The 16,150-nt window shown below is 48.2% G+C and overlaps 1 protein-coding gene across 2 annotated transcripts; it reads left to right on the top strand.

Annotated features, from left to right (window-relative positions):
* The first annotated feature begins 43 nt into the window (after positions 1–43).
* mknk2b (MAPK interacting serine/threonine kinase 2b) lies at positions 44–14,100 on the top strand. 2 transcript variants are annotated; one of them, XM_084692481.1, is made up of 14 exons: positions 44–182; positions 701–916; positions 1,127–1,217; positions 1,482–1,583; positions 1,698–1,795; positions 4,263–4,342; positions 4,523–4,596; positions 4,767–4,871; positions 5,251–5,306; positions 5,510–5,605; positions 10,042–10,236; positions 10,500–10,664; positions 10,775–10,815; positions 10,994–14,100. In XM_084692481.1, the coding sequence occupies exons 2-14, from the start codon at positions 866–868 to the stop codon at positions 11,262–11,264; spliced, it is 1,425 nt and encodes a 474-aa protein (XP_084548607.1). In that variant the 5' UTR covers positions 44–182; positions 701–865; the 3' UTR covers positions 11,265–14,100. The 2 variants fall into 2 exon arrangements, with proteins under 2 accessions (XP_084548607.1, XP_084548608.1); XM_084692482.1 differs by lacking the exons at positions 44–182; positions 4,767–4,871 and having other exon boundaries at positions 734–916.
* The last annotated feature ends 2,050 nt before the right edge of the window (positions 14,101–16,150 follow it).

Raw genomic sequence — 16,150 nt, 5'->3', positions numbered from 1 at the left:
GGGCAGGGTTAACTGAGCAGTAGGCGGAGACATGAACTGGCTTATAAAACGTCGTCACGTAGCGCACATCCTCACCTTCCATACACTTGATCAGGCTTACCCCTCGACCATCCTCTGCGGCTTTCAAAGCAGTGGGTCAAAAACAACGACGCTAACACTGGAGCTGTAAAATCTATAACGGGGTAAGTTAAACGGCGTTTGACGTTATGTTCTGCAGTTGTTTTTGTCTTCTACACGCTATGCGAGAGGGAGGCTTTCTGACATTATTATTGTAACGTTAAATAGCCGAATCTGTGTGGTCTGATGTGCTGCGTAACAGCTATTTTAGACTGGCTAACGACAACCTTCGAGTTAACAGATATATTTGATTCGAATAATTGGCTGCATAGGCCGCCGATGTAGTAACCAAATAATTGTATTTAACTAGCAGTTTGAAACGGAAGCTCATTCGCGAATTTACTGGCAATTTGTCTGCAAGCTAACATTTTGCATGCACGAACCTAGGCTGTTGTTACTGAGCAAATGGTGTGTTGTTGCAATGGACAGTTTGGACACTGTTTTGACAACATTCCACGGGATGATTGAATGGTTGTAATTGTAAAGCTAGTCTGGCTAGCTGGCATTAAAACGTCCCCTGCCTGATGAAGCCTACATTATGGCAATATTCACGGTAACGGTTTTTTTTTCTTCTTTTCTTCAGGGCTCCCGTTTAAAGCACCACAGACACCAACTCAACCAGCCAGCATAGTGATCATTTGCTTCCTTTTCTGAGACGAATATCTGTTTCGGAGACGAGCATTTTGATTTGAATACCACTCAAACCGCTGCAGCCGCTGTCAATCAAATAATCCAAAATCGAAGCAAAATGGTGCAAAATAAGATAAACGAAGTCACTGGATTCCATCGCTCATTCAAGGTGAGGTGGTGACGTTTGCTTGTGCAGTAGTGGAGGGGGGGGCGGGGGTGACTAACGTAATATACTATTTTTAAAATGTCTAACCATTGGTACCCAGAAGTAACCGAGACACACTAAAGCAATGTTTAATTGATGAGTCCTCCTTAATGTGTTGTGTTATAAAATGTGTCAAATATCATGTTTTATCTATAAAAACTTATGTTCACTTAGGGTCAAAATCCCTTTGAGTCGGATGGATTTTCTAAAACTGGATCCCATCTCCTTGATTCGGCCTACAATTTTGATTCCTCTCCAAGACATGGTGAGTTTAGTTGCTGAAGGTCATACATTTTTTTTCAAAGGTACTAGTTATTGTAAATCCTTAACTACCGATAAGAGTTGCCATTTGGCATAGTTAATTTATCAGGCTTTATGACGTGTTATCTTGCTATGGTAAATGGTGTAATTGAGAGTTGGGCAGATGGGGAAATTGTAGGCCACTCGTATAAACCAGTGAAATGTATCGTCATTTGGCTTCTGAAAACAATCCCATGTCCCAATCTGCTGTGCTGACTCCCGCCTTCAGATAAACCCTCCAGCCAGCCAATTGACATCCCCGATGCCAAGAAGAGAAACAAGAAGAAGAAACGTTGCCGGGCAACAGACAGTTTCTCTGGCCGATTTGAGGGTGAGCCGTCTTTGGCTTTCAATGTTGTTTTTTAATTGTGATATGATGATGATGATTGTCCTTATCTCGCAAACGTTTCAAATCAAGATACTCATTGTTCATTTTTTCTTCCAGATGTCTACCAACTGCAGGAAGACGTCTTGGGGGAGGGTGCTTATGCAAGAGTCCAGACCTGCATCAACCTTATTACTAATAAAGAATATGCTGTGAAGGTAAGCTACTTAACGCTACACCTCCTCCTATCTGGGTTGCCTGTGGGTGTCGTCTTGGGTGTTTATAGACTTTAATTGCTGTTTTGACTTGATGGATCTCCTCCAACAGTCCTTAAGGAGACTGTTTGAAGTTTGCGTCCTACTCTGAGGATGGGGAATGTCTTAGGGTCATATTATCACGTTGCACTTTCCTGTTGCCTTTGCGAGGGCCTGGGCTTGTGATTTAATACGGAGATGTTACATTTCTAACGACGGGACATGGTCGTTCCGTCGTTAGACGCGAGGTGCGAATTGAGGACTGAATTGAGGACACGACTTGGTCGTGGAATGTTCTGGCCCCATCTATTTTCACTGTTCAATGTGATTTTTTTTTTTTTGTCTGTTACCCGTGAAGCCAAACCACTCCATTTTAAAGTAATGTATATGTAACCTTAATTTAGGACACGGTTGAATTCCCTGAACATGGATAAATGTTTGTTCAGTCCAGCACGTGAGAGCGGATGTCTTCCAGGCCTCTGAGTTGCAGGCAGGGCTAGTGGGCTAGCTTCTACTAGCACCAACGCTTCCCTTTGCTGTGTTTGTCTGAGTCCTGTCAGCCAATCACCATGCACGGAACGCTGTATCCACCCCCCTATCGTGCCGTTCATTGGTCAGAGAGGGTTTGAGTGGCAGGAACAGTGTGTACTGCTCGGAGGGCCAAAACATATACGGGAGTGGGAGGGAGGGAGGGAGGGAGGGAGGGAGGGAGGGAGGGAGGGAGGGAGGGAGGGAGGGAGGGAGGGAGGGAGGGAGGGAGGGAGGGAGGGAGGGAGGGAGGGAGGAAGGAGGTGCTGGGTGAGGGTTGTGACCTGGGGTGTTTACATACTTTTGTTCTCTCTGTTCAGTTCTCTTAGTTTTATTTTTTTTATGGGGCGTGGTTAAAAAGAAAAGCAGTTGGATTCCTGTGGCATCTTGCCTGAGTTTCTTCTGCTGTTTGAGCCTTAAGGAAGTAGGGGTTGTGAAATTCACTTGCTGTTTATGTTCTTTTTTTTTTTTTTCTCAAGTTTTTTTTTTAAAAGCTTCTCAGCATGCATTTAGGTCAGTTCATGTTTTGTGATACTTTTGAATTTGATATGGAGGAGGGGAAATCTGCCAATATTTTCATACATTTTGAATGGGGAAAAAAATGTATGGCTAGGGTATTCAACTGTTGCTTTTGCTTACAGATCAGTGGGCCTCTTGGGGCAGAACTAGTCCCTGGGGGAGGGGGGCGGCGGGGGGCTGGAGGTCAGTTGGGGCTTGAAGGGGCTCATAATACCACTGCCAGATGTCCCGTCCCGTCCCCCCCCCCCCCCTCTTGTAGACAGGAGGAAGCTAAAGGCTTCTGGTGTCGCAATCTCTACACCCGCGGGGGAGGGGGAGAAAGGGAGGGAGTGAGAGGGGAGGGAGAGCGAGCACACAACAACAGAGGGAGGCGAAGAGGCCTCCATGCCCGCCCTCGTGTAGGGAGGCCCTGTGTACGACGTGCTCCTGGCCGGGCCCATCCCAAGCTCCGATTGATTTACAAGACCTGCAGCGTGAGGCTCTCTCCTGTAGCCTGGCTGCAGTGATTTATACCCCTTCAAGAAGCGCACGCCCCCCCCCCCCCCCCCAAACAAACTGAACTGTAAAGCTCGGTCGCTCACAGCTCGGCGCACTCAGACAAAAGGACACACAACATCATCTGTCAGTCACAAAAGCCCCAAGCCTAGCTGTCCATCATGGCGTCCCTGTGAGGGGTGTCTACCCTGACCGGCCACGCTCGCTCGCGTCCCGAGCGCGCGTTGCCGTGGGACGCCGGCAACCTAGCCGTCAGGCCTGCTGCTGACTGGGACGGTCGGATCATCGCTCGGGCTTTTGGCGAACACACGGGCCTCTTGTCTGTGCGCTAATCCTAAACACACCCCGGACTCGGCCCGGGTTCAATGGAGGCAGTAATACCGCTCGCAGGAAGAGCGACACGCAGACAATGTGCAGCAACGACGAGGGCTGGAAAATTCAGGCCAGTGCTCCGATGTCAGCACTCCTCTCTTGGACGTGCCCCCCGTTTCCACAGCCCCCACAGCAGAACCCCCTGCGCTATATTTAGGCCCTGCTCTGGTATCAGTCCTGGGACGTTTTATATCGATATAAACAGAGCGTGTTGCTAAGGAACTGTTTCCCCCCCCCCCCTTCTTTGATGTGATGCAGCCGGGACTGGAATATAGGTTACAAACCATGCAGTATTTTTAGAGGTGTGGCGCATTTTAGACTTCCAGGCAACTGGGCTTATGATTTGGCTAGGAAGTAGGTTGTCTTTGAAGTGTACTAGTTAAAGTGGTGGAGGAGGGGGGGGGGGGGGGGAGGGGTGTTACACGACATGACAGGCCTCGGATTGTTACAATGATGTCCGAGTGTTACCGGGGCCTTACCTGTCGTTCTTTTTTTACTTTCTCCCACTTTGCTCCAGATCATTGAGAAGAGACCAGGTCACAGCCGTAGTCGTGTCTTCAGGGAGGTGGAGATGCTGTACCAGTGCCAGGGACACAGGTAAACCTCTCCCCCACTCACCTGGAGGCACTCTGGCATCTTATCGAGGCAAGGTGGAGCCTCACCTTGACTGGGCCTGGATGTCAAGGCTAACCCTTAGTCGGTGTGACTACATGCTTTTTTTTAATGTATGTTGCTTTGGTAATGTGCATTTACTAAACAAACAATGTTTTGTCGCAGAAACATCCTTGAACTGGTGGAGTTCTTCGAGGAAGAAGACAAGTTCTACCTGGTCTTTGAGAAGCTGAGAGGAGGTAGGGTATCTCCTCCTTAAAAGAGTCCCGTTACCCCCCGTAACCCTAAAAACCGGGTGTGCCAGTGTAGATCACTGACGCTGGAGTGCAACATGAGCTGCAAGCTGGAGTCACAGCGGCCTCAGAGGCTGTAGGGTGCAGCAGTGTAATGAGGACGTGTTGTCACGCAGGGTCTGTCCTGGCTCACATCCACAAGAGAAGACACTTCAGCGAGCAGGAAGCCAGCATTGTGGTTCAGGACATTGCCAGCGCTCTGGACTTCCTGCACAACAAAGGTAAGGCCATCCAGCCAGGCCAGGCAAGGCTGGGGGGGGGGGCGGAAATAGAGACGGAGGTTTCGCAAGGGTAGGTTCTGGTTCTGGCACGAAGAGAGACAATCTTGTGAGCGAGTTCAACTGACACTCGGCTGGGTGAGGTTTCCTGTCCGAGGCTTGGCAAGCATAGTTGCTGGACGTAAAGTGGTAGAATGGAGCTCACGTGTCGTGCCCACACCCTGTCAGACATTGGACCCCCCCCCCCCACTTAACCAATCCTTAGAAATGGCCTGCTAATATTTTACAACCCCCCCCCCCCCTCCACATGCCCAGCTAAACACAAATTCATCTCCTGTCTTTTCTTCAAGTCTAATCTCTGGTGCCTTCCTTGTCTGTGCAGGAATGGCCCACAGGGATCTGAAGCCGGAAAACATCCTTTGTGAACATGCGGAGAAGGTGAGAATCTGGCGTGTCTGATTATCCATCTGTTGGTTTGGGTTCAAAGGGCGCGCTAATCTGGAGTAGAATTGCTCGTAAATCGCCTGATGAGCGATTTGTGTTTGTGTGTGTATATAATGAGATGCACTTTGGTCACGTTGGTGTTATTCACATCCGGAATTCTAATCATTAATATTTCGATTGAATATTTCTCTTCTCAGATCTCACCCGTCAAGATTTGTGACTTCGACCTGGGCAGTGGGATCAAGCTGAACAGCGATAGTTCTCCCATCTCAACCCCAGAGCTGCTGACTCCGGTAAGACGCCTCATCTATGATTTGCTCTCCTTTACTGTGCTCCCATCTGCTCCGTGCTGTTTTCCTCTACCATGTTGCACTAAGCTCTGTGCTCTAGTGTGTCTCCTCGATCACCAGTTCACCTTGACTAATTATGATCTGCCCTCGTGTATAAATATAGGCGTGGTGAGAGGAGGCTAATGCACATCCTAGGAGATGGGGGGGACAGAGAGAGAGGGTAAACAGGGCCAGAGAGCCAGGGAGGGAGACTAATCTCAGTCACATTGCCTGCTTGTTGTTTCTCCTTGGTGGATAAGCAGGGCGTGTCTCTTTCACAATGACTCCTTATCTGGCCTGCTGCTATTGGACCAGGCCAGGTGGCATCACCTGGTGAGGAACCCTGATTGGTGAAGGAGGGAGGGCTTGTTTGCACTCTTGTCCCGAGGTGAAGGACAGAGGAAGAGTTCACTTGGGAAGTTTTTATTTAGTGGCACGCGTGACGTCTGCGCACGCCCCTGTGCACCTCCCCGTTCCCCCGCTACTCATGAACTCCGGTATCGCCACCGGAGAGATATGACCAGGGAGGTGCCAGCCCCACTCCCCTCAGTCTGATGTCCACATCCGACCTCTTATCTCCCTGGCAGGGGAGGGAGGGCACGAGCCGGAGTGTTCAACCCCTACCCCACACCCCGGTGTCCTCAAACAAAACACCACAACAGCCTCGAAGCCCAGATTAACCACAAGCTCGCATAGCAACACCCACTGTGGGGAATGAATGCATTGATCTTTCCTGTAGGCCTTGCCTTTTTAGATGTTTCCTGGATCACTAGAGGTATTGGCTTACCCCTTCCCAGTGTGTGTGTGTGTGTGTGTGTGTGTGTGTGTGTGTGTGTGTGTGTGTGTGTGTGTGTGTGTGTGTGTGTGTGTGTGTGTGTGTGTGTGTGTGTGTGTGTGTGTGTGTGTGTGTGTGTGTGTGTGTGTGTGTGTGTGTGTGTGTGTGTGTGTGTGTGTGTATATAAAGAGGCTTCTCGTGTCCAGTGGGTCTCAGCGGTGGACGGACAAGAGCAGGTGACCCTGAAGGCCGTCGCTGGTCTCAGGGAATGGGGGGGGGGGGGGGGGGGGGGGGGGTGGAGCTTTTGGTTTGTCTGTGAGGGGGGTTTTTGCGTTTGTAACCTGATCTGTTTCCAGCAATCCTGGCTGCTGTGAAGAGCCGAGCCCTGGACTATTTGTGGCTGTAGTAGTTGTGGGGCCTGGGGGTCCTCACGTGTGTTGGAAGGGGAGAGAGGAGGGGAGGGGCGGTGTGATTTGGACTCCTTGGAGGGGGGCTGGCAGGGTGTGAGTGAGTGGTATGCACACCGCCCCCATTCTTGGGCCATGGACATGGTCTCTGTTGCTCTCTTTGTGCTCCGATCATCAAGCCTTTTCAGTGTGGTAGATATGCGAGGTCACTCTTGAGAACTGGAATATCCTTGAGGCGTAAAAGCTGGAGAGGGAACGCGCTGTGCTGTTGGTTTCAGGCAGCAAGGCCGACGTGTGTGTGTGTGTCATCAAGAGTGAGGCCCCACTCCGTGTGCAAAATAAAACGCAACACCCTCCTACGCCTGTCTTCTCATGCCTACATCGGTCTTTTTTTTTTTTTTTTTTTTTTTTTCCCCACTCGAACTCGCAGAGCAAACATAACATTACCACCCACTGTTCTCCCTGCCAGTCACCCCTCTTCTAGGCCACGCCCTCCCTGCTCTCTCACCACACTTTTGCAAGCCTGCGCTTTTCTTTGTATTCGGATACAAAAGCCCCATGGCCCCGCGGCTTGTTCTAGAAGCTGGGAGTCTGGCTCCCGTACCTAGCAACTGCGCTGTGATTGGCTGGAACGGCGGGAGGGGGAGTTGATTTTCAGGGGGAGTGGTGAAAACACCGAGCTGCGCATGCGCTCTGCCCTTGTTTTTCTTTGCCTCGATCACAAGGGGCAATCTTATCTGATTTTCACTGCTCTGTCTCTCTGTCTCTCTCTCTCTCCCTTCCCAAATAACTGCACACTAGAGACAGTTCCTACAAAGACATTCTCTCGACATACCCGTCATGTTCCTGCATTACTTGAATCGGACTGCGGCCCGTCCTCATGACTCGAGAGCATGATCTAGAAATCTGATCGCCGCCTGGTCTCGCGTTTTGCATTTAACATGTGACCCAGTCGCGGGCGGGGGGGGGGGGGGGGGCGGAGACGTGGCCGAGAACTGTTTTGTTTTTTCAGGGAAAGTCCGAGCTCTTCTGAGAACTGAGTTGCGGTGATTTCCTGTTTAGCGCTCTTGTCGTGAACACCGAACCTCGCATGTGCAGTAGGCAACTAGATGTAAACGTGTACACACACACACCCACACACACACACCCTCCCCCCCCCCCCCCCCCCGGGGATTCACAGAGGCTGTGTCGTCAGGCCTGGCAGATGTTCAGGTGCCTCCTCAGGCTGATGAAAGAGCCACGCCTCCTTCCGTAAGCGGCCGGGGACGTCAGCTGACTCGGGGGCCGTTGACTCACCATGTGATCGGGGCAGGGGAGAGGCCCGGGGTTGCTGTTCCAAGCCGAGCCTCAAACTGTCAGCTGATTATCTGCTATCTGCGTCCCTCAGCAGGACTGACGCAAGACTGGGGATGGAGTTGCAAGCAAGCAACGTCTGTTAGGAACATTCTTTAAAAGGGATGGGTATCATTTAGTTGAACACTGACTAAATGAAGCGGTTGAATGTTCAAATCTCCCCCCCCCCCCCACTGTGGGTTGCTTAGGATAGAGGTTTGATAATGTCATTTAATCCATTATTATTTAAAGACAACTCTATCAGATGTTTATTCACATTTTCTTTCTTATCTCCCCTTTGACTGATAACATGCTGAGGGCCTTTAATGCCCCCTGTCTGGCAGTTAGACTATCTGCTATCTCTTAAGTCATTGAAAACCACCCCAAAAGGCTGTTAACAAGAGGACATAAGTCTGAGTCTGCAGCTCTTCAATGGCCCATAAATCGCGTATTTGATCTAGCAAGTTGTGGTTGTAGCTGTAGAGGTCGGTTGTAGAGGCAGTGTAGGCGCTGACCTGGGGTTGTAGAGGCAGTGACTGCGGGGGAGGGGGGGGGGTGGGGGGGGGTTGGGGCCCGGGCTGACAGAAGGGGCTTTGTCTGAGCACAGATTCCTGCACTGCGAAAATGGCATTACATAAGGGTGCAGCGAGGCTGCGCTGGGATAGCCAGCTGGGCTTCTGAACGGGAGGCGGGAGGAGACGGGCTGTGCTCACAAGACTTCTTTGGGGAGGGAAAGGGGTCTTATGATGTTAATCCCTCCCCGGTTGTCTGTCTGTTAATACAGCAGGTGCTATTGGGAGCATAATCATAAAGGAAATGGGCTGTGTGTTTTGTGTTTTTCTCTTCTATTATTGTCAAGCCAGAAGAGAACTGTTGTTTAGAGTGGGTTCTGAGAAAACCAGTCAGTCAACATGCTTAGGGACAAGTGTGTTGTAAGCCTGTACTTGGCTAACTCTTCTGTTCATCTCCAACTAAAACAAAAACTAGCCTATGAAATGTAGCCCTTCAATAAATCTAGAAATAACAAACGTTTTATCTAGGAGAGGGTTTTCAACAGGACAGTCATATTTATTTTTCCTGTTCCCTTCCTCGAGCAGAGGAATGCGTCAGTCCTGCTGAACTAGCGACCCACTCGATTTTGTTTTGGGTTCTGTTCCATCCCAAGTATCACAACAGCACTCCGGTGTTTTTGTGCATTACGCAACTCTGAGCAGCTCAGGCCTGTGATTGGCTCTCCCAGAGAGCCTATCCTCTTTGCCCAGCTCACTAGCCTTGGCCTAGTTTCCATCCTCTGCAGTCACAGCCGCTGATCCTGCCTCCTCCCAGACAGGCTGGCCTCACTCTGGGCTTTTAGCTGAGTGCTGAGAACAGATCGTGAGTCACCCGGAATGTTCCTCCGCCCATCTGTCCTCCTGCTGTTCAGTGGATGGATGGATGAGGAAGGCCTGGACGCACCGTAATCCCATGCGTTCTAAGATAGAAAAATGCTAAACATTGTGGTTGGATGTCTAAGAAAGATGGGAGATGTTTTGGAAAAGAGGGACAGGGTCACTTGAACTAATCCAACAGTGTGAACAACCAGCCCGCCCCCCCCCCCCCCTTCACACAGCTCTGTGAACCTTCTCAGTCCCCCTCCAGCCTCAGACCAGCGTATGTCATGTGCCTGTGCAGTGGCATTGCAGCAAAGAACGACAAACCCGTGTCTTTTTATTTCTCCGATGGAAGTGTGTTTAGGGAATGCCAGCTTGTTGCGCAGCTCCGCCCTCACTTCCGCGACGCGTGTGCCGTCGACACAGCAGACGGGCCAGGTGGTGGGGGTGGGCGGCCGTTGACGGTTCTCAGTTCTCCATGGCTAAACTTACCTCCCTTTCTCCCCCCCCCCCCAGTGTGGCTCTGCAGAGTACATGGCTCCGGAGGTGGTGGAGGCGTTCAGCGAGGAGGCCACCATCTACGACAAGCGCTGCGACCTGTGGAGCCTGGGCGTGATCCTGTACATCATGCTGAGCGGCTACCCGCCCTTCGTGGGGCGCTGCGGGGGCGACTGTGGCTGGGAGCTGGGGGAGCCCTGCCACACCTGCCAGGTGAGCCAACGCACAGCCCTCCACGACTGGCTCCGCCTTCTTGTTTTTTTACTTCTTCTTCTTTTTCTCTTCATGCACCCCTGAAGCCACATCCTGGTGTGTGTGTGTGTGTGTTGCTTGTAACTCAGGCTGGGTGTGTGTTTACATGATGATAAAACACACGTGACTTCCACGGAACGGTGAAGTCTTAACCAGCTGTTTCCTCTGGGTCACGGTCTATGCAGTTTGAAGTAACAAGAACAACTTTTTTCTTTCTTTCCCAGAACACCTTGTTTGAGAGCATCCAGGAAGGGAAGTATGAGTTTCCTGAGAAGGACTGGGCTCGCATCTCCTTAAGTGCCAAAGACCTCATCTCTAAGCTTCTGGTCCGGGATGCCAAAAATCGTCTGAGCGCTGGACAGGTGCTGCGACACCCTTGGGTGCAGGGGGTAAGTTCCAACCGCCTGGAACACTTCATATGTGGGTCACCTTTTTTATTTTCCTTTCCCCATCTCAACCCTGCTGCTAACTTGTCTCTCTGCTGTGTTTCTCTTCTCAGGGCGCCTCTGACACACTGCCAACATCCATCTTGCATCAAAGGTACGTTCCATTTTCCCTGTCGGCATGTTCTGGACATAAAACTGTGCCGTCTGAAGATGGAACATCATGACATTTCCTCCCGTTGTTTTGATTCCGATTTCATCTTTCAGTGCTGGTCATTTTTTTTTTTTTTTGACAGTTCATCTAATGTTGCTCTCTCTGCCCTCCTTTTCATCAGAACCAGCAGTGCCAAGGACCTGACGTTCTTTGCGGGCAAAGCAGTGGCCATGAACAGGCAGCTGGCCGAGCAGGACGTGATCGAGGAGGAGGAGCAGCAGCAGCTGGATGCTCCTCTGGTCGTCACCAGCTCCATGCGCCTCTCCCCTCCTTCCAAGTCCAAGCTGGCCAAGCGCAGGCAGAGGGGCAGCCTGCCCAAAGGGGCTCCCGTCTCGGCCGCGGAACTCCGCCAGCTCCTTGCCCCCCTCGTCATCGTGGGAGACTGTGCCTGATCCCTAACCCCACCCACCCCCCCCGATCCCAATCCAGCATCGCTCCGGCCCCACCTCAGATCTACGGACGACCTCTTCCAGTCTGGCTCCTCTGACCCTCGCTGACCCCCCTCTCCCTCAGCCACCTACACAGGCATGTCCCCCCTCTAGCAGGCTACCTGTGCCCCCCCCCCCCCTCTCTCCCTCCTAGCTGCCTTCTGCCTGTTCTGCAGCACGTCTCAAAGCACATCAGCCAGGCTAAGGGGCGGGGCCAGACGAGGGGCTGCAGGAGCCACAGCTGGAGACGTTGGTCGGAAAAATAAATACGTTTATTTTTTTACTTTTTTTTGTTTTCCCATTTTTCAACCCAAACCACAAAGTCGGAACATTAAAAACCAAGCTCAGACACCAAAGGAGAACTCAGTGTGCTGCTTCCATATGTTACAACTGGGAATCCACTGTGCCTGTGCCCCATACATGTAATACACGCTTATGCAATGTCAGGATGAGGGGTGTTCGTCAGGAGGGGAAGTGGGGGGAGGATTTAGAAGGTTGCGAACCTACGTCCATGCCATGTGTGTCTGTTTCTCTAACGAGGACTCTTAAAGCTTTCAGAGATATTTTGCTTTATCGTCCTAGACTCCTCATCTGAGCCTCCATGGTTGGGCTCAAGCCCACATAATGAGCCCTCGATAGCCCACGCACTTCAACCTTTTTGAGTACCAGAGAATGTCTGTCTAACTCAACCAGCCCTGAGGTATGCTGCCCCTAGCAATGCAGTTTGAGAATCTATGCCAGCTACCTGTGGCGATTTTTGTTTTCAATATTCACGTGCATCTTCTGTGTGACTTGACGATCCTTCTAGAACTTATTCGATTTGTTCCGTGATGAATTACTTTTCCTTGTGTCCTTTTGCGGTCCCTCGGCAATACGGACACTGTCAGCTTCAAACCATGACATTAAGAGAATGAGGAAACGATTTCTGAAAAGCAGCAAGGGCAAATTATTTGGTTTAGTTTCTAAGTGAATATTACTGTTGTAGCTAATGGTTCCACATTACAGAATTTGTTTTTTAGGGGGGGGTTAAGAGTTGACAAAATGCATTTGAAGTGGACCTAGTAAAAAGACGTCATTTTAACCCTAGTTACCTCCACGGTCTGGTTTTAAAGGCACATTTGGGCCGGTGTGGCTTAGAACCGTTCCCTTAGCTAAGATACCAGGGTCAAATTGGCTTCTCCATTTAGATGGTCACAGACTGCCATCAGAATGATTCTAAATAAATAACGTTATTATTATAATGTCTAGGGAAAGCTCCCTCAAGTCAGCTGATTAGCATTAAAAAAGGCGGAGAGTTTGGAAAACTATACAAAAAAAAACATGGAAAGCATTCCAAGAAAATGGTAAAACTACAAAAAAAAACGTCTTCCAAGACATAGCTGTATTAAGTTTAAAAAGTTTACTATTATTTTTGTATGTGTCTTGTTTCATTTAGTTTAACTCCATGTCAATGTGCCACACTGATTTATATTTTTATGGCTGTTATAAGCTTATTTGTTATGACGAACCTCATGCAGGTGCTGTTCAGGTGGAACACAGGTTGTTTTTCCCCTTTTTATTCTTCTTGTTTTGTTTTGTGTTCTTGTTTTGATAGTACAGAGAGTATGTGAGGAAGGTGGCGGAAGTATGGTGAGGAAGTGAAAAGGTTTTTAAATGTCTGGAGCGATGTTTATGCCCAGTGAAGGCTTTCGTTTTCTTTTTTACAGTTTTGTATGTGAAATGTTGGTAATGATCAGTTTGGAATAAGTTGAGCTCTTTCTGAAATTGACAAATAATACGATTGGGGGGGGGGGGGGTGGATCTTGGAAAAACCGTAGCCATCTGCCAAAGAGGGTAAAGTAATGTGTAATCCATCACCATTGAGAACTGGTATAGTGAACTTGTGAATGTCAACGTGGTTCTGCCAGTACCATGAGTGGTACTCTGGAAACTGGCTCCCGAACAGTGTCAAAGGGCCCATTCTGCTGGTAATAGGACACTGATTGTAATTGTTCTTTATCTTTTCTACAGATGCATCTTGGTGGGTTTTTATGTCTTATAGTAAGACTTACTTGAATTTGTGTATACGCAGCCGTTTCTTCATTCTTTGGGAAGCTACCTTGCTGTCATGAATCTGAACAAAAAGCATTAAGCTGATTTAAGGCAATCTTTGGGTTTGAAAATACCTGTTCAATTCAGTATTTCTCTGCCTTTTTTTCCTCATGAGCATCAGATAAGTTTGTCCCTACATTTTGCTAGGGATGGGATTCTCAGAAATGCACAAAGACTTCGGTCATAACCATTTCGACCTTATTATTTTGTCTAATGCAGTAGTTTTTGAACTGCGTTTTTAGTGGGAGAGAATTGATACAAGCCTCAATTTTATACATGTCTTTCTGAAGTAAGGAAAGTGACTATTGGTAATGAATCAACTGTATTGTTAGAATCCACTTCCCCACACTTTGAATGTAGCCCACAGGCAAAACATTAAGTTCTCAAAGACAATAATTAACTTTTTTTATACATGGTTAAATTGAGGGGAAATGTTTCTACTTCAATATGGTTAATATAATCCTTGAGGCTTTTTACGGGTGTTTTTGGCACTCTTGATTTTAACACTGTCTGAATCCTCCCCTGGCCCAAGAGTCAATGGGCAACAAAATTAGATATACCATTATTCGAAGACAATACATTTGATTTCAAATAAGCACTTTACTGTAACATGTGAATGATTGCAGTTCACTTAAAGCAACGTTTGACTGTTGTTGCAGAATTTTGTATTGTTTTCTACAAAAACTACAATAAAATGCTTTGAACCTCATTACTCATCTTATTCTTCAGTTTTAGCTGATAGCATGCGGGGGAAGGGCTGATTACCTACAACTATCTCTCCTATCCTCACACGCTGGAGCCGCGCATGATAAACCCAACTGCTAGTTTATCTTTTAGCCAAGGTTGTAGACATGTGACTAGAGTTTTTACTGTAAATCCCTATCAGCTTGGCTCCCAATACCAGAGTAAACGACACGTTTGTCCTTGGTGCGTGTTGGTAAACATGCCATTGCCTGGGTCACACGGCATACGTAAAGGTTTCACTCTACGGCTCGGCGGTTCTGGGGAGTCGGGACAGCAGATTGCCTGTTCTCACAGGAGGACTGATGTAACCTACTTGCAAGATCGACCGCCTCGTGATCTCGGCATCGTTTGATAAACCCGGATATAACGTCATGTGTACCCAACCACCTGTGCTTTTCCTACAGGGGCAGCCTCGCATTGAGTGTTGTAAACTACACTGCAGAGTGAACACGCAGAAGAATGCCTCTGTGCCAGTCCACATTTTTTAATTCTGTAACAACCCATTCTCTACATTACGCAAACGTCACTAGGGAGTCGGAGGAAATGAAGCAATAGCAGGGTGTGTGTGTGCATCAGGCTGCTTCAGGCAACATGAGTGCACTTGAACAATGCAGTGTATGTCTCCACCTAGTGGCTGATTTACTACTTCTCTGAATAAAATAAAACAAAACCAGTATAAATGCAGGCGATTTCTCAAACTGAAATTAAACAACTTAACCCTTGTGTTCTCTTCGGGTCATTCTGACCCATCAATCATTGTGACCCACCGTCGTTTGCAACAACTTTACCGCATACAAAAACAAAGTGAAGCATTGGTCTGTCTCAGACCCTCCACATTGTGAAGGTTAAAAGAAAATTATTTTTATTTGCTATTGTATTGGGTAAACACAACGATGATTCGTTATGAACCTTTTGGTCATGTGACCCGAAGGCAGCACAAAGAACACTAAAGTCATATTTTGTTGCGTGATCGATGTGGTTTGAATCTCAACCTGGGTCAAAGCATTAAGTAAAATAACAGGCTAATAATGCTAACAAAAACTCAGTGTTTTTATTATGAAACGTACCGTGTTTAGATTTAGTAGACGCTTTACCAAAACAAAACTAAGGAGATCGTTGAGTATTAACCAGACAGTTGTCTGTTTTTACCGTATTACAGTAGCCTACCTTTGCCAGTTGCCTTATTGCTTAACAACTGTGCGAGCGTTAAGTATTGGCGGAGAAACTTAAAAGCTACCTACGACCAATTTGCATAAATGATTGACCTAATTGTCTTTGTGCAGCAGGTGCGCATTATAAAATAATGCATGGCAACGTCGCAAGATGAGCAGTTGTTTCTATAGGGCCTCCTTATGTTGGTCGTTCGCAGAGGCTGTTTGTCAATATGGTTGAATCGAGGTTGAGCTTTAACAATTAGGTGTTTTATGTGTTAATAGCAGCCAACGCCCAAAGGTAAGCTGTGGCGTTATCTGCTAAAGAAGCTTAGTTTCATAGCCTCCTAAATGAGTAACTATTCATATTGTGTGTTAACCCCGCTTTCAGACGTTCTAACCCGTTCGTCAACTAGACCAATTTGCCCATGCAGGCACATTGCTTTAATCGAGCATTGAGCAACTTGATGGTACTGAAATGTTCCATTAAACAGTATGACTTCATTGCTTTACGTTAAGAATCCTAGTCATGTTTAACAGGAATATAATTCTTGCACCACATTTGTGATGTCAATTTGGTGTCGTCATTCCCGTTAGAGAGCCCTCTGGCGGATGTGGGCCCTAAATTGTTACCTGGTCTCCGAATTATTTCTGTTGCTTAGAAAACCGTACTTTTCCAATTTCTGTCAAAGAACTGTTGGGATTCCTGTGATATTCCAGCCATGTTAAAGCGTTTTTGGTGTCCTTCTTGAAATGCAACTTTCCACACAGCAGCAGCCTAACAAATTGTTTAGGTCTTCTCTAAATGTTGTGTCCTTTGACTGATAATGTTCCTGTGAAATAAAACAATATGAGTCCTTCAGT

This window comes from Hypomesus nipponensis, chromosome 26 (genome assembly GCF_054491055.1).
Source record: "Hypomesus nipponensis isolate SF chromosome 26, ASM5449105v1, whole genome shotgun sequence".
In the NCBI taxonomy this organism is placed as follows: domain Eukaryota; kingdom Metazoa; phylum Chordata; class Actinopteri; order Osmeriformes; family Osmeridae; genus Hypomesus; species Hypomesus nipponensis.
The sequence above is the reverse complement of the archived record's forward strand: the minus strand, read 5'-3'. Positions and strand labels throughout refer to the sequence as shown.

Bases quoted from the DNA above. Each gene is read 5' to 3' on its own strand.
- mknk2b (XM_084692481.1), top strand. From the start codon at position 866: ATGGTGCAAAATAAGATAAACGAAGTCACTGGATTCCATCGCTCATTC. The intron at 4,343-4,522 runs GTAAACCTCTCC...GTTTTGTCGCAG, and splicing joins TACCAGTGCCAGGGACACAG to AAACATCCTTGAACTGGTGG. The intron at 4,872-5,250 runs GTAAGGCCATCC...TTGTCTGTGCAG, and splicing joins GGACTTCCTGCACAACAAAG to GAATGGCCCACAGGGATCTG.